At 43.9% G+C, this 23,802-nt stretch overlaps 1 protein-coding gene across 2 annotated transcripts in view; it reads left to right on the top strand.

Moving 5' to 3' along the window:
- Positions 1–23,802, top strand: part of ATP10B (ATPase phospholipid transporting 10B (putative)) — a 319,815-nt gene that overhangs the window by 280,536 nt on the left and 15,477 nt on the right. For both annotated transcript variants that reach the window (XM_083181402.1, XM_083181404.1), the window contains 9 exons: positions 1,244–1,375; positions 2,821–2,948; positions 4,344–4,596; positions 5,203–5,444; positions 9,952–10,146; positions 11,604–12,207; positions 13,802–13,908; positions 14,638–14,764; positions 17,976–18,160. In XM_083181402.1, the coding sequence (XP_083037528.1) occupies positions 1,244–1,375; positions 2,821–2,948; positions 4,344–4,596; positions 5,203–5,444; positions 9,952–10,146; positions 11,604–12,207; positions 13,802–13,908; positions 14,638–14,764; positions 17,976–18,160 (1,973 nt within the window). The remainder of the gene's footprint in view (positions 1–1,243; positions 1,376–2,820; positions 2,949–4,343; positions 4,597–5,202; positions 5,445–9,951; positions 10,147–11,603; positions 12,208–13,801; positions 13,909–14,637; positions 14,765–17,975; positions 18,161–23,802) is intronic.

The raw sequence follows: 23,802 nt of genomic DNA, 5'->3' as shown, positions 1-23,802 counted from the left end.
GGCAAGGAGCTAAACGCAGTTCTTGTGCCAAGCTGCAATGGTTCATGACCGAAAGTGGAATTGGATAAATGAAAGTTGTGGGAACCATGCACAGGGCAGCCCGTATGTGCGAATGATCACTTGATGAAACATTGCAGCCGTTCCTAGCGGTTTTAGTCAACATTTAAAATTGTGAAGGTCAACACTCTTACAACCGCCTGATATTAATGTCTAACGCCATCATCTCTGAGCTGAGATTGCTTAATAATCTTTTTGGTAAACCGTATATAGCGAATTGTATCATTTATTTGTGGAGTGGACTGCGGAAAAAGCCATGACCCTCAATTTTTTTGGGGGTTGGGAAAAATAAAGTGGGGGAAACCTAACTTCAAATTAGGTTCTAGACCCTATAATGATGAAAACAGGTGTTCAGGCCCAGAGGCCACAAGCCCAACCCACACGGCCATGACGGGTATGAATCGTTAGGTTGACAGCCATTAGGTCGAACGCTGTTGGTCGACAGGAAGTAGGTCGATGCATGAAGGTCAACATGCATTTTGAAAAATAGTTCCCAATCTGTTTATTAATTGGGTGAAACTTTTGTGAAATGATGCCAGGGGATACATGCTCATTGCCAGGGAATTTACATGCTTGTTGCTTGTGTATTACTGCTCAGAGCCCACCAGCGCTCCCGGAATCCACACTTCCCTTCTTCCCCTGACAAATGCTAGTAGGACCTCTAGTGTCTGTCTCCGAGAATGTGGCCATTTTTGCAGAGTCCATATTATCTGCATGGAATCTACAGAGACCCAGCTTCCCCTCGCTGTGGCTTCCAGAAGTAGGTACAGCAGCAGCGGAAATTGTGCCTGCACTGTGAACCCCTCCCCAACCCCCCCCCCAGGACTTATCGCTCCAGCCTATTGGTTGATCGGGCCCTGAGCCCCAATCCTAAATCATCCTTGCTCACAGTGCAACTACACTTACAGACAGTTTAGGTTTATGACCGGCTACTGTATAATTATTTCATATAAACTGCAGTGGTTAGCAAAAATTCTGACTATAGAATATAGGGATTTCAAGTACCACATGCAAATCTTGCATAAAAGTTGCTCGCAAGGGTCAAAATGGTTAATTAATACGTTTGATTCTTCCTGATTGCTGAGAACCAGCAGGCAGCCTCACGCTGAGACAGTGATGTAAAAACTCATGCATATACAAATATATTTATTAAAATCTGTGCTATTTCTGTCTTTTTCCCCCCAAGGGCACGAGACCAAGGCGATGTTAAACAACAGTGGTCCGCGTTACAAGCGCAGCAAGATCGAAAGACTGATGAATATCAATGTTTTCTTCTGCGTTGGCATCCTCTTCATTATGTGCCTAATTGGTGCATTAGGTATATATTTAAATTTCTTTCTTGCACAGTGTTGTTTTATTTTAGGAGCTTTCCTGTTTAGACTTGAAATCACCAATTTTAGCATCGTTGCTCGCAAAAGTGACCTCACCTTTTAAATAAAGAACAGGGTTCTAATTCTGATCTTCGTTAACCGTATACCATGAGCAAATGTCACTTTAGGAAAGGTAATTGCATGGCGGTCATTGATCTTGCATACTTTTTTTTTGATTGCTATAAGGTCCCACCTGCTGAAATATCACACCTGATAACAGCAGGGATATTGCCATTTGTGTCCAGTGCAATTTGAATATGTGTTTGACTTTGGGGAGTGCTCATTATTTTGAAACGTCCGCCCTTCCCAAGTTCTTTTGCAATCAATTGCACAAAAGCACAAAGTAATTGAATGGTGGTTTTGTGGGAGGCGGCTACCAGGACCAAGTAAACATTAAGCCGGTGGCCAGTGGAAGGGGTGTGGCTAGTCCTTCTCATTGTGCAGATACCCATGGCAGGCTCATAAGTAGGTATGGTCAAGGCTAACGCAGGGGGAGTGATCTGGTTACAAGAAATTAGTTATTTTGATAGTTATTGTGTTGCCCTGGGTTACTGCTAGGTATAGTATTATTATTGCTGACCGTAAGATTCCGGTCCTTTTACATTCTTAGGCTATGAAAGAACAAAACTATAAAAAAAAATGGTTTATATCTTGAATTTAAATTTGAATATACAAAAAAAAAAAAAAAAACAATAAAAAATATATATTTTTAATTTTATTCACATTAGTAGAGATAAAATCAGTGGTTCCATAGAGGGGGCTAGTGGTAGTGCTAGATAAGTAACCCGTTTCCCCCACCTCCTGCAATGTTGTGAGTTTGCCTAAAAGTCAGTGGTGGCTCCATGGCGGCAGCAAAGGTGAACAAATAGGGGAGCCACTTCCTGTGACTCTGCTTGGATTGGCAGTTGGTGGGGCTCCCCTATTTAAAATCTGAACAATGCTGCAGCCGCCACTTCGGGAGTCGCCACCTCTAAAAGTTAAGTTGAATTGGGAGAAATGAAATAGACGTAGCGTGATCCGCCAATGGCTGGAAGTAAGGATGGTCGGTCTCAGCCAAACTCCGGCTACAAGTCTTTTTCATCACATAAATCTCTATAAGAAACTACGCTCATGTGTCCAAGTCGGCGGTTCTCAAATATAGTCTTCAGGACATGTTTTCCAGGTCTCCTGTGGATATTTGAAATGTGACAGTTGGCCATAAAAAGGTGACCAGTTGGGTGACCTGGAAAAAGTGACACGTGTGGGGTCCTAAGGACTGAGTTTGAGAACCATTGGTCTAAATGACTGTGTCATGACTAGAGTATATTCATTTTATCTTTATAATTAAGACAACACAACACAAATACATGCTAGTCACTTCCATTCTCCTTATTTACATGGGTTTCTGTTGCAGGTTATGGTATTTGGTATGGCAGTTTTACAGAACATCCGTTATTCGATGTTCCAAATGCCGATGGGAGTTACACTGCCGCAGCTCTCTCTGGGTTCTACATGTTCCTCACCATGATCGTCCTGCTGCAGGTAAGCCGAGGTGCAGTACCGTCCCCTAATTCGGGAGTGGTATGGCTCACAGCCAATGTCTAGGTCCAGGGCTGCTTTAAGGGCCTCATAGGCCTGGAGCGGAGAATGTTCAAAGGCCTTTTATGAGAAGTAGGAGATGAGGCCAATGCCATGTATTCATGTAGAACCCACACACTATAATCCGCTGTGTCTTACTAAATATAAAAGTACATACAATGCATCATTTTGATGGGCCTACTTGTAGGTGGAGGCCAGGAGCTCCGGTTTCATCTGCTCTACCATTAGTCAGCTGTCTAGGGGCTCCCAAATCTGTGTTTGTATGTGGTGGGGCACTTCTGAGTCTGACTGTCACAAAATTAAGGACGACTCTGAGAGAGGCATACTTGTTTAACTTATTCTGGTCCATTCGCTCCCCTGCATGTTCGCGCAGGGGAGCGATGGTGTGCAACTGCGCATAAACCGTTGATTATTCACCGACTTGAGTACACAAGCACTACGGGCCGTGGTGTGGGGCAACGGTGAGCAGTTGTGCCTATGGGAACGCCAAACGTTGCATGGGTGTTCCCATAAAAATTCAGCGATGGTGTGGGGGGCATCAGCAGATGTTATCAGCAGATGTCAGCTGCTCGCATGCTTTCCCCACAGGGCGCCTGCAGACCTAAGACACCAGAGAGGTGCCTTAGGTCTGCGAATGCTGTAGAAATCATTCGATGGTCGGCAACCATCAAATTATTTCCTCCCTGCACGCAAGTTGACAATGGATGTGTATGCAAAACATCCATTTGCATACCTGCGGGGGATCGCGGCGTGCGAGGGGGCAGCAGATGGCGTTTGGTGGACTCACAAGGCTGTGAAATTTGCAGCCTTGCGAGTCAACCAGAATAAGGTCCTTAGTGCATAAGTAACTTCTAAGACGCCACCTGCACACGTTCAACTGAGGTTCTGGAATGTCGGAATTGGTGTGTGGGTGGTGGTGGGAGCAGTAAGCTGAAGTTTTTGCCTTGAGTGCCGAAGCATCTTGCAACGACCATGCATCCACCCCACCGTTTCTTTCCTGGTATAGTTGACTTTCAAAAGGCTGTCACGTGGAAAGGCCAATGTGAGTTATTCATGTTTTTGTGTCAATGTCGACACCTGAGTATGTGAACCCCCAATTAATGTCGCCTCACATAGCTTGCCATGCTTCGGACTGTAAAGTAAAAAACAAAAATAAAAAAAATCCCCGAAAGATCATGTTTTTGTCAATGTTGGCCAACTGACTTTAAACTGTTCCCGTGATTCTTGACATTCCGGGTGCAGAACCGAGGTCATATCATCATTAGGATAACTTACAAAAAACTGTTGATTGTACAAAAAGAAAAATTCTGCATATAACTGTTTGCACTTTTCCTACAGATCTTAATCCCAATTTCTCTGTATGTATCGATCGAGTTTGTGAAACTGGCCCAGATCTATTTTATACATAATGACATTGATCTGTATGATGAGGAAATTGATGTATCGGTACAGTGCAGGGCATTGAACATCACCGAAGATCTTGGGCAAATCAAGTATGTCTTCTCGGACAAGACAGGAACTCTGACGGAAAACAAAATGGTCTTCCGTAGGTGCACAATTGTAGGAAGCGAGTTCTCCCATCAGGAAAATGGTAAGTTACTAAGGGGAGCATGTCCTAAAATTTTGCAAATAGAGAATGTGGACAGAAATAACGTACCAGCCAACCAGCTCCTAACTGCCTGGTCACAGGCAACGTGACAGTAAGGATGATACTTTATCTCTTTCCGCTTTTTCACTCTCCAAGGATAAGTACATAGACGCCATAGATGTATATACACTAACACAGTCCTGGACTCTCCCCCATTGAAATTACACTATTGCGTATTTTCAAGGCAGATGTAAGCGGGATTCCAACTGTCGGTAGTCTGACATCGGAATCCCAACGGTTGAATGCCCAACAGTCGGGATCCTGACTGACCAGGGCTATTCTCCCTGTGGGGGTCCATGACCCCCATAGAAGGACAAAAGAATTGGTGACGAGCCCCAGCAGCCAAGATTTCGATGTCGGACTAGTGACTTTCGGAATCCCGACTGTCTAAGGCTCATAACCACCTGCACTCAAGAATAGACAGTAACCTATCAGTTGGGACTCGGATCAGTTTTATATTTTGCAAACACAACAACCCTGCAGGATAACACATTCACATTTCCAGCCAGTGTTTTAATAGGTGACTTAATGTTCTTTTCTTATTCACAGCAAAGCGTTTAGAATCTTACATTGAAACTTGCAGAGAAGAAGATTCTGATGACGAGGAGCTGACAAAACCCAGGAACTTCTCACTTCTTAACCTTGCCGAGGAGAACCATTCCACCGTGCGCCATAAAGGAACCCGGGCGCTGAGGCGGTGCCAGAGTGCCCGACCCCATATCCAAGGGCACTTTAGGAAGAAATCAGAAGGACGGTTTGACATATCCCAAGTGGCGTTTAGCAGTCCCATCGTGAGTATTTCTATACCCGTCATTAATTGACAAAAATATTTTTTTGTTTCCATGTCTGTTGCATCCTTGTGTCTGCATAGCGATGAGCGCAGCAAAGGGTTCTAGTTTAATGAAATCATATACACAGGGAAGGGGGAAATACGTTAATAGTATTACAGCATTAATGTCTTTTGTGGTACAGTTTATTACAAGCTATGGGTTCTAATCTACTAATATGTCATATCTACCTATCATACCTGTCTATGGACCTGTCTATGGACCACTTTCAGAGCACAATGTTGGGGCGGACCCAGTAAATGAGCATTGGTGGTTTGGGGCGGGGTTTATCGGTTTGACCGATTCTCGCAACACCCGCCTCCTCGCCGAGTGGTCCTAGCTTCCTCTGTAACGTCATCATGCCACATATGTGAGGGAGGCAGAGCGACGGCACGGAAAGTAATTTATCTCTAATTCTTTTCTAAAAGGGTTTAAGTTCCCCTGTTCTGTGTAACCTAAAACAAGGATGTAATTGGTTCTTATTCTACAGCAGTTTTTAATGACCTCCATGATATCTGAATTCAAGCAACATGGCTTCCACTCAAGCAGAATGCCGTCTTGCCCTCATTAATTTTGTAATTATCGTCAGAGGACTTATGTCAAGCATTTTAAGAATGAGCAGTGGCAGGATAAATGTTTTAATTAAACTCATCTTATTTTCATTGGTGTAGTTTGTTTCCATTTAAACTACTAAGCACATGACTGCCTAGAGAAGATCACTCATTTCTGCAATTAACGGAGCATTCTATGAATGAACAGTTCATCATTAATGTACGACAGCTGTCTATCTCCCTCCCTCCCATCTCCCCCCCATTTCCCTCTCTTCCTCCCATTTCACTATTCCTGTCTCGCACTCTTCCTCTCATCTCCCTCCCATCTGTCTATTCTGTTTCCCTCTTTCTCCCATCTCTCTCTCTCTCTCGGGTCTCTCTATTCCCTGTTTCCCTCTCTTCTTCTTGTCTCTCTATTCCCTGTCTCCCTCTCTTCCTCCCATCTCTCTATTCCCTGTCTCCCTCTCTTCCTCCCATCTCTCTATTCCCTGTCTCCCTCTCTTCCTCCCATCTTTCTATTCCCTGTCTCCCTCTCTTCCTCCCATCTTTCTATTCCCTGTCTCCCTCTCTTCCTCCCATGTCTCTATTCCCTGTCACCCTCTCTTCCTCCCATCTCTCTGTTCCCTGTCACCCTCTCTTCCTCCCATCTCTCTAATCCGTCTCCCTTTCTTCCTCCCATCTCCCTCTCTTCCTCCCATCTCTCTGTTCCCTGTATCCCTCTCTTCCTCCCATCTCTCTATTCCCTGTCTCCCTCTCTTCATCCCATCTCTCTATTCCTTGTCTCCCTCTCTTCCTCCCATCTCTCTGTTCCCTGTATCCCTCTCTTCCTCCCATCTCTCTGTTCCCTGTATCCCTCTCTTCCTCCCATCTCTCTGTTCCCTGTATTCCTCTCTTCCTCCCATCTCTCTGTTCCTTGTCTCCCTCTTTTCCTCCCATCTCTCTGTTCCCTGTATCCCTCTCTTCATCCCATCTCTCTATTCCCTGTATCCCTCTCTTCCTCCCATCTCTCTAATCCCTGTATCCCTCTCTTCCTCCCATCTCTCTGTTCCTTGTCTCCCTCTTTTCCTCCCATCTCTCTAATCCCTGTCTCCCTTTCTTTCTCCCATCTCTCTAATCCCTGTCTCCCTTTCTTCCTCCCATCTCTCTATTCCTGACTCCTCTCCCTCCTATTACTCCATTCCCTGTCTCCATCTCTTCCTCCCATGTTTCTCTCCCTGTCCTTACCTCATTCTCTCTCGCTCTCGAAATAGATATATGTAAAAATGTTTGTCCTCTATAAAGAATTAACTTTTTGCTGGTTGTTTTCATAAATTTTATTTTATTAAAATTTTTCAGCACTTGCCTTTTTTTTACTGCATAGAGCACACCAAGGGAAAACTCTCCCTGTGCAAAGTCCCACAAGAAAAATACAAAGCAAACTTAAGAATAATGATTAAATAGTATTACTGAGCAATGCTCTCCTCGTGCGTTCCACCTGAGCCTGCGTGGTGGTAATAAGAAATGCCGTATGTGATGCATGACAAACCAATGAATAATGATTCCGCTTGGAAGTACCGCTAATTGGATGGGTAGGCAGATGGATTTATATGGGAAGTGAAGCATCTCTGAAAGGCCTATAGCTTTACTGCTGCTGGAAAAGTAATAGCAACAACACTACAGACGGATTGGAAATAGCAAAGCTGAAATAAGAAATTTTTTTTGGGGGGGGGGGGGTTAAACATTCAGAGTGTCAGCTTGAAGATTATAAAGATGATGATGGTGATGATAATTAAATGTAAAAATCCAATTAATAGGTGGCTTAATATTTGACATTCTAATTAGTTCTTAGTAACTGTATTTTCAACAGCACATTTATTTTTGTGGCTTTAAATTGACATGATTATTTTTTATTATTATTTGGAAATATTATTGTCATTATTTTTTCATTGATGATGATCACCACTATTTTATTATTTTTACTATTATTTTTATTATATATACAGTATATAGACTAAGCCATCATTTTGATAGTCTTTTAACTAGTTATACATATTTATATTACAGTCTTTCTCCAATCCGAATCAAGGCACTTGGATAATGTCTGTATTTTCCCACCTTCAGATCACTTTAATTACTGGTAGTCTCATGCCTTCCTTAGACATTGACTGAAGGCATTGCCAGACCCACCGAGATAATTGGGCAAAGCCAATCAAGGGTCTCTGGATACATCTCAGGTGTGCGGGTGGTGGTTATACCAGCTACGCCCTCAAAGAGTCCAGGGCCCCGGTACTTTGTACCCATCTACCCCTCTTTTTTGCGTTTGGGCATTGATTTATATTTCTCGTTCCCTATATTCTGTAGGCAATTTCCTTTTTCTTACTTATGGTTTAAAATCAATTCCAGTTGTTGTCTATGATTTGGATTGTTTCAGACAGTAGTATACATACCAGCAGATGCCCTTAGATTTACAAACAGCACAATTACTTAACCAGTGAAGATAAACTAGGTACAGCAGTACTCACTGTTATATACACTGATAGATGGACCCAATCATGAGTGGGGTTGTATGACCGCTCACCAGCAAGTCAGTGTGTAGCTTGTGGGTGTGGTTGCAGGAACACTGGAAAACTTTATGGATCACTAAAAAAAAAAAAAAGGGGTCTCTCTGGAGCAAAATTAAAAACTTTACTGAGCACCTGCACAGTAAAGACAAGATGGCCCCTGCATGTGCTCAGTAGAGCTATCTGCAGCCATGTTGGAATAGGGCATGAAACCTTCCTGGATAACATGAAGACAGAAGTCTTTGCCGTAGCGCTCTCATTTTTCAACAAGTAGCAATATTATCATATTTTTTTATTATTGTTATTATCATTATTATTATTTTATTACAATTATTATTTCACTTTTTGTGTTCTGAATTGTATGTAAATATGGGGTCTGTTTACTAAGTCTTGGGAAAAGATAAAAATGCAGAGAGATAAAGTACCAGCCAATTACCCCCAAATGTCTTTCTACAGACTGCGCGCCAAATTCACTAAGCTTCAAAAGTGATAAAATGGAGAGTGATAAGCAACCAACCAATCAGCTCCTGTCTGACATTTTTCAAACACAGTCTGTGACATGGCAGGCAGGAGCTGATTGGCTGGCTGTTTATCACTCTCCATTTGATCACTTTTGAAGCTTGGTGCATCTAGGAGTGTGTTTGAAAAAAAAAGATTGGTAGTTTTCTCTATCCACTTTATCTGTCTCCAAGGCTGAGTACAGTATATCTGTTTGGAGACAACTCCGTGTGACATTGCTTTCTGCTGCTTAGAAGGTGAAATAAGTCTGTTTACTGGTACAGTTTATGCTAAACACAAGAAAAACAAAGTAAACGCCATAAACTCCCTAATATATGAAACCGAGACAATATCAACAACAATGGTGCAACCGCACTAACACAAGAGTAAAAACAGCATTATTCACACTCTGCAAATTGGCTGATTTTCACGATACTAGATGAGGGCGCGTCATCCGCTTAATTATCAAATCTATAAAAATAACATCTGTTCTAAAAACAAACTACAACGCTGGACACGTTCCAGAGAATGAGCAATGAAATCTACTCTATCCAGATGCCAGCTATAGGACAAATGCTGCTAATTGGGATATAGTCAGACCGAAAACGATGAACAGGAAAACAAGGAAGCTGTTAAGATTTCAAGTCCCCCCCCCCTCCCCCGTTTTTTCCAGCTCAAAGTGTCCTGCGTGCTGTCCCTCTGCATAGCAGTTGATTTTAATAGTACGAGCGGCCAATTTATTTTCACGGTGAGACAAGTTGATGGTTCATCGGGGCATAAAAGGTCTCTGATTGTTTAGATTAGTTGAGATGTTCTGTTGCATGGGGGCAGTTGATGAGGATGGGAAAATAAAAATAATTGGCATTTTCTTCTCCATTTCAGGAAAAAGACGTGACCCCTGATCAGACGCTGTTAAAGAAGGTCAGAGAAGCATCGGTCCAAATTGAAACTCTATCTTCATTTAAGCCGCCCAGCAGCGGCAGCCGGTCTTCGAGTTCTCCCTATATCGATTTCTTCCTGGCTCTGGCCATTTGCAATACAGTGATGGTCTCCACAGCAACTGAGCCCAGGCAGAGGGTACGTACAATAGACGTTTAAGTTTATTACGCTTTAATCCTCTTCATATCTTCTATTCGCTGTGTCCAGAACACCGAGATCCAACCAAAATGCCATTTCCGAGATCATTGTAAAGAACATCTTTATAGTACTTATAATAAAAACAAATACCTGGAACTAGTCTCGGTCCTAGAGGTTCTGGTCTTTCTGGTGCGGAAACAGATGCTATATGTTCACATTTTTTGTGATGTGACAATTTTAAGATAATGGGGGGTATTCATTGCCCGCCGCTGTTTCCGACGGGGGTAAAAGCGGCGGGCGCCTATTCAATGCTGTCTTGCCCGACAGCATTAAAGAGGCAGATTGACAGATTGGGCCCGACTTTAAAAGCTGTCTGGCCCGTTTTTCGATAACGGATGTGATCACGGCCGAATCTCGACAATCCACGGCCATTTACGTGGAAATGCCCTCTTTTCGCTGATCGCCAGACGGGAAGTTGAATCCCATCTGGCGATATGCGGTTGAGCAAAACTAAAACGGGCCAGGGTCACGGCTGTCAGAACAATATGACAAATTCTGATTAGAGAATAAGGGGAGAATAAGGGGCCTACTAAACATAGCCTACGTGGAAACACCCAATTACATCATTCAGCCGCAGGTGGCGATGAGCCTGAGAAGTGTATGACTTGAGATTGCCCATAGGTATGTGCTCTCGGCTACGGAGCATGCGCAGTGCCAACTGTTGCAAGATCCATCTGCAAAACGAACCCAGATTATCACCCGTGGGCGCTAGTGTCCGGGTGACATGTGGGGAGGGGGTTACAGTTGGGAGAGACCGTGATCACTGCTGCTCTGCAAAGAAGCTGGTGATCACTGAATAGAAGCACAGCATATAACAGTGCAGAGAGGGGTGGCAGGGGTTAGCCAGCTGCTCAGGAAACGCTGGGCATGCCTCCAAAATAATAAAAAACAGGGGAGTGTTACATGTGGCCACACCTCCTCCCCTGGAGGCCACACCCACTCCTCCAGAGGCCATTTATTTTTCGGATGCAAAAAAGTATGGCTTCTTCTCTGTTCAAATTCTTATAAATAGTTATTGTATTGTTATCTTACTTTTCTACCTCTTTATTTTATATATATTTAGTTTCATTGGCTACTTTCAACTAGTAAAATTTTAAATAAGATGCATTTAGTTCCTAAAGTCTCACTGTAATTGGTAAAGCAATGCAATATAATTAATGCACATGTCAAATAAATACTAAACCGAAATATGAAAAACATGATATCATTTTTTTATTTTTTCCTTTTTACATGTACGTTCTTCTAGTTGTTTCGTTTCTTGTGTGACCATCCTTCAAATAGACTGTGTATGGCTCTTCCTTGGCTCCGGACATAATTTGTTGTGTGGCCAATGCTATTTTTTGCTAAGACCCAACTCTATTACAAGTTTAAATCACTTTATGTGTTTTTCTTTTAAGGTTACGATGGCGCCTCTGCTAAAAACATCCGCCTCGTCTCTGGAGAAGGTCCAGCATTTGTTACAACGGATAAAAATGTTGAAGCTGAGCCAGTCCACCACATCCACTACCACCACAACCACTACCACCACAACTCCATCTAACTCCGACCCTGCAACCCCTTCCAGCTCCAAGAAAAACAAAGTTAGTCCAGATAACTCTTCTCGTAGTTCGGGTGAAACTGAGAATCAAAGCAGTGGAACAGAGGCCTCATCAGCAAGCAGAAATAGCAGAGACAACTGCATCGAAGAAATGTTCAACGTCGTCGCTCCCTTCAATATAGAGGATGAGTTTTGCTATGAAGCAGAAAGCCCCGATGAGGCGGCGTTGGTCCATGCTGCAAGGGCGTACAGCTTCACCCTAATGTCTCGCACCCCTGAGCAGGTGACAGTACGGCTTCCACAAGGCACCCTGCTCACCTTTGAACTTCTATACACCTTGGGCTTTGACTCGGTCAGAAAAAGAATGTCCGTGGTGGTTCGTCACCCAATAACAAGAGAGGTCATTGTCTACACCAAAGGAGCAGATTCTGTGATCATGGATTTATTGGATGACCCAGCCAAAGGTAAATACTACGCTCATTTTCGGGCCAGTTTGGCCACTAAATAGCCTCTGGGAAGAGACCAAAAGCATATTCATAATATACAGTACAGTTTTCTTTCTTCTATGAGTTCTTTGAACTACCTTCCTGGTTAGCTTATTGGATATCTAGTGTTCCATCTCCTCCATCCTTGATGATGATGATGAGGACACCCAGACAAATCTTTGACAATTCTAAACTACTCAATGTCCTTTTCCAGTGGATTCCCATGTCATTTGGTCTCCTCTCATAATGATTGCCTAAAACCTCAAGCTATACTCCAATGGGAATTTGGTCCATGAGATACATTACAGGGAGCAGTGAGACCCCCCCCCCCTCATCTTCCTCTCTTGCTTAAGCACACTACCCATAGACACAAAGAATGGTCCCATAGCACTTTACATGTCCCAACATTATCACAATATAAAATTGTTTACACGGTTTTGGCTAAATGTATTTGTCTTTTACGAGGAATGTATAAGAGTTTGCTTTGATACATTTATCAAGGTGGCAGAAAAAAGTGAGATCACTCCATAATACCCCCTCTCATTGAGTTTCTAGGTTGTTATAATGCATCTCTTCACGCAATTTCCCAATACCTATTCCTAGGTCTACCGATATAAGCGTCCAATGTAAAGAGCGAAACGCGTTGTTTGTAAATTCCGTTTTCTGTACAGTCTGTTTTGTGTAAAGTGTGAAAAATCCCAATAAAAAAAAATCTACGCATCCGTAGAATAGAAAAGACAGCACGTCCTTGATAAATATTTTCACTCGTCAGCAGTATATACTGTATATAATAAGTCTTTGTATTGAAGATAAAAAGAATAGAACACAGCATTTGGTAAATGTTGGTAAGAGGTGGATACACCCAAAGTACCAAATACCATATTTGCCACATCATAGCACTAGTAGTAGTAGTAGTTTGTTTATTTATAAGGTGCCACAAAGTGTCCGCAGCGCCGTACATAGCAAACAAAAAACAAACTGCAAGGTAACGTACAGGGTGTGTTGATAAAATACAGCATAAATAGGGGTATAGCTGGTAGAACTAAAATCAGCATCAGTTCTGAAGTAGGTGTCGTAATTGTCAAGGAGACTGAAGATGAAGTAGAGGATGGGAAGAACAGGGCAGGAGTGCTGGTGAGGTAAAGAGGTAGGGTGAGTACGTGAGGCAGGAGGCCCCTACTCATAAGAGTTAACAGACTAAAAGGAAGTGGGTGGACGAACGAAAAACAATAGGATAAGTAGGAACCGATGGGAACAGATGGAGGGGTAGGCAGGATAGGAGGAGCGAAAGAGGTTAGTAGGAGGAGGGATAGGTTAGTCGAAAGAAGTGGGTTTTGAGGGAGCGCTTGAAGGAGGTAAGGGAATCAGAAAGCCTGATGGGTGGCGGGAGGTTGTTCCAGTGCAGGGGGGCAGCGCAAGAGAAGTCTTGGACACTAGATCAGTAACTTCATTGTAAGCCATGTTTCTAAGTATATCGAGACATTATGTTATTGCCTTCTGCTGTTAACTGAAAATGGTTATACAGTATATGTTTATTACTATAATTTACTATTGTAATATTCCTGTGTAACAGCTAATATCAGTGATGAGAAGAAATTACGGAAAATGCACGCAAGAACTCAGAGGCACCTGGACTGGTATGCCAGAGATGGTCTGAGAACATTGTGCATCGCTAAAAAGGTAAGGGGTGTCTTTCATTTTTCCTGCCCCACCCATAATTAATGTGCACCATGGTCATGATTAACTCGCAGTCCAGATTTGATTATCTGTATTGGCTGCTGTAGTTAGAAAGTTTGTTAGTTGGAAACGTGCGAGTGTGATACTCGCCGAAAGCGTTAGCACAGAGGGTTTGCACATGCGTACATACGCGCAGACCCCCCACCATCGAAAACTGGTCTGAATTCGGACTTGTACGACTGGGACTGAATCGACCCTCCAAGTTCTGTTCTGAATAGCTTTGGAACGTCCACTTGGTTTAATACAAACAGACACCAATGCGATTTACTTTTGCAATACAGTGTTTTATTAAACAGTATTTCTTTGTTGGATAAAGACGTTTCACTATCAAAGTGCAGCTGAATAATGCGAAACGCGTCACATCTTAATTATCGGTTGATGATCTCCACAAGATTAGTGCTTGTCTAAAGGTCAAGTGTTACATAAAGTATTCATAGCTAAGTACCCAATTTACAAAGTGCCCCCGCACAGAGCAAGGAATGCCCCTAAATCTGCATTCCCTGAATCACTTTTTCATTCCACCATGCCTTTTGCATAGATGATTTTGTTGTTGGCAAACCAATAGAATTGGAAATGATCTTGTCCAAAATGATGGCGTAATGTGTCACTGTAATTGTAATCATCCACTTGACTTTTCAGTATGTTCCTAAATTTGATATCCCTATACTGTAGGTCCTAAGTGAGGAGGATTTTGAGCGGTGGTCAAATTTCCGTGAGGAAGCCCAGGCGGCCATTGATAATAGGGAAGAACTACTTATGCAAACTGCTCAGCATTTAGAAACCAATCTCACTCTTCTCGGTAAGTAGATTATGTTGGGCACTGTCATTTGTGGGTGTTGCTGACCCCATTACTATATCTAGACACTTGACGAAGACCACTGGCATGGTCCAGAGAAAAGGACTCTTTAGAACACTGGTGTCAAACACAAGGCCCGCGGGCCAAATCCGGCCCGCCAGACCTCGTCATGTGGCCCGCGCGAGGAGATAGCACGCAGGGGCAGTGTGTCTAAAACAGGAGTGCTGCGGGCCGCGTCCACGTCCGCGGCTGCCTTACCTGTTCCTCCACTGTCGGCGGCCATGTTCCTGTAGGCACATATGTATGCGGATACAGAAACATGGCCGCCGGCCTCTACGGCTACGTGGAGGAGGGCCCGGCCGCCTGTTCCCTCTGATGCCCGGCAGTGACAGACACTTGGTGGGGACGTCATGACGATGACGCCGCCCGCCCATGCGTCTGTAGAGAAGTAGGAGCAGGCAGGGAGGCTGGACCGGGAGTCGGGGACAGTGTGGCCGCAGCAAGCAGTGAAGAAAAGCTGGAAGCTGCAGCAGCTGCAGGACAGACGGAGAAACAGTAAGTGAGGATGAGGATCACACTCACAATAAAAATATATATATATCTGCTGTTTCCTGAGGTGTCCCCGTGTATAATAATAATAATGCCATGACACCACAGGCTGCTCCTCCTGTATAATCATTTATGTGTCATGGCATTACTTCTATTATATTATACAGGGGGAGCAGTCTGTGGTGTCATGGCATTATTATTATACAGGGGGAGCAGCCTGTGGTGTATTGGCATTCATTTTATATTATACAGGGGGAGCGGCCTGTGGTGTCAAAGCATTATAATTATACAGGGGGACCTACAGATACAACCGGCCCTTTGAGGGTGACCAAACTGCTGATGCGGCCCCCGATGAATTTGAGTTTGACACCCCTGCTTTAGAACATGACCTGTGGAAAGGCCACTGGGGTAGAACAAGGGGTATCAGGCTCCTTATCAATTTTATCAAGTTCTGCCAATGGTTTTATTACTGGTAGAACCTTATTTCTGCAGAGATTGGGGTCAACGTGACAACATGGCCTATCGCATTTCGTGCACTCATTGTAACAACAGTGCGGTGTTTATCCACAAAACTATACATTACATTGTCTGGACGGAGAATCCTCCCTCTCCTGAGGGCATTGAACATTAGCTATATTATACTTGGTATGTATCTATTTACAGAAGATAAAATGCCACCGATGAACTTCATAGATGAAATACCAGCGTGTTCCGCCTCTCCCTATTGTGGTATTCATGTTAATAAAGATGAAACTGTAAATGTTATCAACGTGGCAACTTGAATCTCGGTGTCCTAACTTTAGACTATCGTCTTCCTTATTGGGAGTACCCACTTACACACCGCATATACGGGAATAGGGCTGCCACTATAATTGTCAGCTTTCCTGCCATGTGCAACATTTTTTGCATTGGGAGTGGGACGCTACGATACAGTATTTCCAATACCACCTTTTGGACACGCAGACCATTAGTCCAGGTTTATACAGTATATGGCACTAGACTATAGACTAGATAGTAATGCTTGGTACACACCAGAACGATGCAGATCGTAAGACGATCGTACGATCGTCTCATGATCTGTTGAAGCACATGATTTGAATACGATCTGCATACGATCCAATCTCTATCCGATCCCGACCCGTATCCAGTTGAAGGGGTCATTTTCAAATCCTACCTGCTGCAGGTAGGATCTAAAAAACGACCATCGGATCGGAATCTGATCAGAAATGGCCCAAGACAATGCCCAATTTACATACAATTGGTCAAGGTTGTAACGAAATTGGGTGTTTTGAGGCCAAATCATTCTAGTGTGTACCCTACCTAAGACTTAACCCCACCAACCATATGTATACAGCAAGTGGCTCGTGGGTGGTGTTTCAGGGCTTGAATAACCGCTGCTTAGCGTGCCTTGCTGAATCAGGCCCTTAGTACTAAACACGGCTAATCGTAATAATTATAATAAACTCAGCAGTATAACCTAGAGTAACATTGAGGTGCTTCATTTTGGACAAAATATGGGCCAACCAAAAGTCTACTTGGAGTGTGCACCTGATTTATTTATTTATTGTGGAATAGTCAAAATCATAATGTTTAGAAATATAGTGTGCGGTCCAAGCTCCACCAGGGTATGGGTCATGGGGTCAATAGGCCGACCACTATTGGTGGACCAGGCCATAGGTTGACACATGAAAAAGATTGAAATACCATATACATAGTCAAAAGGTCAACACAAGCACCAGGTCTACATGGAAAAAGTCGAGACGCGTTTTTCACGGCTTCTTGGTGTCTATATCGACATGGACACAACGTATAAGTGTACCACGTCCCCTCGTATGGCTCGCTCTGCTCACCATGCTTCGGGCAGAGCGCCTCATTATGCTCGGAACACTATTATAATCTAACTCTATGTCCACTTGGATTGTAAACCATAAAAAAACAAAAACCTTTAAAAAAAAACGTGAAAAACTCATGTCGACATTTCAACCTTTTCCATGTTGAGCTAAGGTATGTTGACATTTTTCATGTGTCAACCTATGACCTATTAACTGTCATACTTTTTACTGCCGACCTCATACCACGCCCCTCCCTCCTCCTGCCCCACAACAACAGAATTCCAATGGATATATCCTCGTATATATATATATATATATATAGCGTGTGTTGGACCGGCACTCCCACAATCAGAACATCGATGCTGCGTGCCTTTGCAAGGATAAGATACAAAGCAGGGTTCCCCACGGGGAACAAGCACGTCACTGCAGCAATTTCTTATGAAGAATAGATGTTTATTGAGGCTCAATAAACATCTATTCTTCATAAGAAATTGCTGCAGTGACGTGCTTGTTCCCCGTATGGAACCCTGCTTTGTATATATATATATATATATATATATATATATATATATATATATATATATATATATATATATATATATATGTATATATATGTGTATATATATATATATATATATATATATATGTATATATATATGTATATATATATGTATATATGTATATATATATATATATATATATACTTGCCTCTTTCTGCATGACACTAGTATCCCAGGATGTAAGGGTCCGTAGAACCAATAGCACAGCTTGAGTTTAATATATAATCCAACAAGACTCCCTATAACCACTATATTAATATTACGATTGACCAGGTGCAACAGGCATTGAGGATCGTCTGCAGGACGGAGTGCCAGACACTATTGCTGCCCTAAGGGAAGCCGGGATAAACGTCTGGGTGCTGACCGGTGACAAGCAGGAGACTGCCGTGAACATTGCCTACTCGTGTAAACTTCTGGACCAGAGCGACACGGTTTTTACCATCAATACCGAGAGCAAGGTATGTAGAACGCTGGTTGTGGTATGCATGATGTTTCTACAGTATGATCCGCATTAACTGATTATCCAGTGCAGGCTCCAGAGGAGGGGCTACGGGTCAGTTAAAATTTCAAATAGGTCAGCCACACCCACTGCCAGTGAGTCAGTTTGAAATGGCAGTTGGTGCCAGTGGGTGTGGCTCCCCTATTTGATATTTGAACTGTGCTGCAGCCCCGCCTCTGGATCCGCCACTGCGATTATCCTTCTTTAAATTGATAAAGGGCAGAATAGCTTGTACAGAGCATAACTAACGATCTTAGGCTGAGCAAATGTCAGCAAATAGGATAGGCAGAGTGATGTATAATGGGTGATAGCAATCTATGATGGGTTTACCATGGTTCCAGGGGTGCGGCGGCTGCGGGCCCTGCATTTGTTCTTGTGAAACTTGTTTGTTCATGGGAATTATATTTAGTGGCTGAGACGTCATCTGGGTTTTGTAAGAGCCAGGAGTGTATGAAGTGCTGCATACCTGTGATTTTTCTGGTTGGGGCATTGTCAGTGAAGGTCACCATCATCCAGCTGTGCTCATGACTTTCTTTGTCATCGTTTCCCAGCCCTGATAAATCCTATGCACCTATTGTGAGTCTGAGCCTTCGTTTACAGTTTTGTAGGTGTCTTACCGGAACCCTTGCTTCTTTATGTGTAATGAAAAAAAAGTTTCTGTATGATTTACCGACAATTGAAATACCGACAATCACTTGGCCGACATTGTTATAACTGCGGGGTGTCAATGCTGATGGTCGCACTTTGGGCACGGCGCCACCAATAGGCAGGTTTAGGCATTTGCTTAGGGCTCCGGCCACTGGAGGGCGGTAGTGAGCTGCAGGAGCAGAGGAGAGCCACCCGGCGGAAGGAAGATGCTTCTCGGTGGGAAGGTCAACAGTCAAAAGGACGACATTAGTTTTTCACTTTCTTTTGTGCCGACAGGCGGTATTTCCTACCCTACCATCCACTGCGGTGTGGAGGGAGAGTACACGTGTGCCAAAGCATGGCGAGCGCAGCGGGACACCGATACGGTGTCCATGTCGAATTACGTCGAAATTTGACCACAAAGAAAAGTGAAAAACTAATGTCGACCTTTTGACTGTCGACCTTCTCATTTTCAACCCATATCAACATATTTCATATGTCAACATTGACAAATGGTCGACATGCTCAAAGTCAATATTGACAAAAAGTTGACACTTCAACCAAATATCACAAAAACTCATATCACCCGTGCCGACCACTGCCAGGGCAAACTTTTGCTTGTGTTGACCCTTTGCCAATGTTGTACTAGCGCTGTCAACCTTTTGCCAATGTGATTCCAGTACATGTCGACCTTTGGAACAAGTCACTGTTGACCTATCATCCGGGTCTGCCCTTTTCCACCGCACCTTCAGTCGCACCAGGCTGCGCTGCAGGTGGGGCAGATGTTACATGTGCAGAGAGTGTTTGATTTGGGTGAGATGTGTTCAAACTGATATCTATATTCATACTTGCCTACTTTTGAAAACTAGTTTCAGGGAGATTATAGTTGTTAATAGAATTTTGCAAAGCGCCCTATTAAGGGGGCGTGCCATGCTCCACCCAAAGGGCGTGTCTAGTTCCATATATGGAGAGATTGTGAAAAGAGATTGTGAACGTGGCACCTAGTGTGGGTGTGTACTGCTACATCTACATCCGCTTTTAAAATGACATACAAATGTAGATGAGCCCAAAGCAAGATACTTAACTTGATAAAGTGCTGGGAAATGGTGCTGATGATTCAATGTAAATGTATCTGTCTCTCATTCCTCTTTTACCCAAAAATGTAACCGTGTAATGTGGGCTAGGTGACATGAGGGAGATTGCTAGACTAATGAGGGAGAGAGGGAGATTGTAGCTATGTCAGGGAGTCTCCTGCAGAATGCAGGAGGGGAGGGAACTATGATGTAACAGTGTAATGTGGGCTAGGTGACATGAGGGAGATTGCTAGACTAATGAGGGAGAGAGGGAGATTGCTGCTATGTCAGGGAGTCTCCTGAAGAATGCAGGAGGGTAGGCAACTGTGTCTATATTCCAGTGTAAAAATAAAGTAGCCAGTATTTACTCTGCACATAAAAAAAAAAATAACTCACCCAAATCTAACTTGTTACACTCTCTGCACTTGTTACATCTGCCCCACCGTGACCTGCAGTGCAGCATGGTTTTGTCCATTTGAAAAAGATTTTGCAATCAACTCTGAATCATGATTAAGCAGCAGAATCAAAGATACACCTCACGGCAATTGTGTTTTCTAATTGGTTTCCTTTGTTAAATAACCATAATAGTTACTCATGTAAACCTAGTTATTATTACTTTGCTTGAATCACAAATAATTGTCAAACCGGGTTCATGTAGTGACTGCTGTCTCTAGAATGTAATAAATGATTACGTAGCAATGTTTTTCACGCTATTTTAAGCATCACGTGACAAATTACATAGAAAAACCTGTTTGGATGCAGAAGTCTGACAAATATTTTAAAGGGACAGATACCTGTTTTTTTTTATCGTGTCCCTGATGCAACAGTCTGGGACACCCGTGGTTACCTGCTGACACTGGTGGAAAAGAGTGAAGCTTCCACGTCTGTCACACTGAGTTTGAAGAAACTCAGGGAGCCCGAGGTGTGCTATTAACACCCAGTGCAGTGACTGAAATCGTGCATAGGGGGCCGTACATACTTATGGACCTTCTCCCAAAGGAGAAGGGCCCCATTACTCCCCTAACCCCTCTCAGCCATAAGGCCAAAGAGGGGAAATAGGGATCGGTGGGTCCTCTTCGCCAAAGCTCAGAGACCCTCTTTCCTCAACCCCCAGAAGGGTTAGGACGGTGGGTCCTCCGCACCAAAGGTTTGGAGAGACCCCTAGTAGGCTTCCCTCTGCCTTGCGGCTCGGGGTCTCCCTGGAGGGACCGCAGCTCTCCCCAAAAGGATGAGAGCTTTGGTACATTGGGGAGTGGATGGCCAATAGGCACATTGGGGAGTGGATGGCCAATAGCCCCAAAAAAGTGACACATTACGGAAAACGTGAAATATGACAAACGGGAAAAGAAATAAATAATAAAGAGACCAGGGTGGGGGTGTAAAAAATCGTCCTACCCCAGCCAAAAGTCCCACGGTAAGGACGTGAAGCGCTAACCTAAAGGGAGAGTGCGCAGTGCAAGTGCCTTACTTGTGCATAGTGATTTTGGGATCACCAGTGCATTTTCCGGCACCCCCGAGTTTCCCCGGGGGCAAAGTGCAGCCTTGGGCTCCAGGCATCCAGCCAGTCAGCGTCCGACCAAGTGTTTCTCTGCTCCAACCTAGGGCTTCCACGTCTGTCACACTGTCACAGTGTCAAATATAATGGTATCTTTTGAATAAGATGTTGCGTTCATTACAGAGTACCCGTTCTGGCAGAAACTAACGGATGCAATCCGAAAAAACTCTGGTGTTCCGGGAGGGAGAACCGCCAACAAAGAATTACATGGCTGGGGAGGTAGGGGGGCATGGTTAAAAGTAAGCGTTTATCCAAAGTAGACAACTGCTTTCAGGTGTCCTGGGTAAACATTTTAATTTCATCTGTTAAATGAAATGTAGATGTAGATGTCACAAAGCCCTGCCCCCAGTAAGGCAGATCCCGAAACCCGCGAGTCTTCGAGGAGGAGACGGGGCTAAATGAAGTAATTTGCATCTGTAGCCCGGCCCCTCCTCTCAAAAAGCCGTAAATCGCAGTAATTTACCGGTGCCGACAGCGAGATTTGGGGAGGTGCCGCTGGTATCCGGGAGGGTTGCCCACCTTTCCGGGGGGCCAGGAGGGGGACCTGATTTTCGGGAGCCTCCCGGCCATTCCGTGAAAATTAGCAAACAAACTTAAATAAATAAACAAACCTGGTCATTATCAGTTAAGGCCAAAGGCTATGCATCTCCCTGTAGTAAAGCCACATTAATAATAATAATAATAATAATAATAATAATAATAATAATAATAGATTAATTTTATTAATTGTGCTCTGAGGTTCATGACAGATACTGCCTCTTCCTTGTACTAAGTCAGTTGTGTGACAGATACAAGGATCACATTCTTGCACACGTTTGTGGCGCTCCCCGGACGGTTTGGACGCCACTCACACTGTAACGCGATAGCATTATGGCATGGTGCCATCGGTCTACAGCCTAAACCAACAGCAATCCCTAGAAGATAGGGAACCTGCTCGGTGACCCGGGGTGTGCCTCCACGTGTAATATTGCACCATCGAGGCAGGGACATTAACCCGTTGTGTACTGTTACTGTATATTATACTATAGTAAGGCGTCTATACATTTATTGGGTTTGTACCTTAACAAAACCTTACACTAGCTTATCTAAAATAAAACACGCTGACACAACAAAGACTCGGACACCATAGCGCTAGATTTAAAAGGTCATAGTTATTTATTATTTGGTACGACCCTTCTTCATAAAGGGCTGGCAATTAGGAGCCACGCGATGTCCAGCTCTGGTCACATAACACTGCATATGGCGGCGACAGAAACGCCCCATCCGACTAAAGCATAACCTATCGCTGGGAGAGTCTCACCACCCCCTTATCTGGCCGGTGTGGGCACTCCCGTGGAGGAACACGCAAAGGCAGGACACACCCACCATCGTTCAAGGAGCAGTTCCTCCCACGCCCACTTATGCCACAAGTGACCGCTGGACCGTGACGCTGTACCGCCTAGTTTTAACGGTAAATGTACCAAAATCAATTTGGATGCCTTAAAATCAAGGGAGGGTGGGCGGGTGGGTGGGGCTGAAACTTGTGAAAGAGGAAGTAGCTCCTGCAGGATCCTATCTATATACCCCTCTCCTAAGCTTACGCCCCACGTCTCCCTCATAGGCTACCAGATAAAATTACAATGCATTAAGTACATAATCAGGGTGTTAACGTGGTCCAGGAGAGGTGGTGGAACTCATGTGAGTATGAAGAGGGGTGGGCTGCAGGTGGAAGAGAACCACTGAGCCACCAGGGACTTAGGAAGGGGGATATCGGATGTGGCTGCATTATCTGTTGACGTGGGTGGTGTTTTTCTGTTGAAATTACTGTGTAGGTCCAAGGTGGAGGTAAAATTTGTTCCACCTACCATTACAGGTGGTGGAACGAAGTTCCACCTCGTCCGTCCTCCCCCCTCTTTTAACCACTGTACATAATATAAATTGTTCTATTAATGAATGCATTGCATTGTTGGCCATAAAATAATTGCAGTGACTTGAGGGTGCGGGGGGGGGGGGATTTATCATGGCTGGGAAAGATAAAGTACTGGCCAATCAGCCTTTAACTGTCACTTTACAGGATGATTTTTAAAAATGACGAGAGCTGATTGGTTGTCACTTTGTCTCCAAGCTTTGATAAACCTCTACCTTAGGGCCCCATACACATTGGAGCCAATTTGGAGTCGCTCGCTGCAATCCAAATTCAGGCCCAGCCATGAAGGTCAGGGTTTGCGCATGGGGAGGGCGGCTGAGGTCACATGATGTCAGCGCTTGCCCCCCTGACTTTATTACCGAAGGGTGGAAACATTATTTTATGGTCAGTGAGGGGATGTGTTTGCGTACACATCTCCTCAGATGGTACCAAGGGAATTC

Source organism: Crinia signifera, chromosome 4 (assembly GCF_055691185.1).
Source record: "Crinia signifera chromosome 4, ASM5569118v1, whole genome shotgun sequence".
Lineage (NCBI taxonomy): Eukaryota > Metazoa > Chordata > Amphibia > Anura > Myobatrachidae > Crinia > Crinia signifera.
The sequence above is the reverse complement of the archived record's forward strand: the minus strand, read 5'-3'. Positions and strand labels throughout refer to the sequence as shown.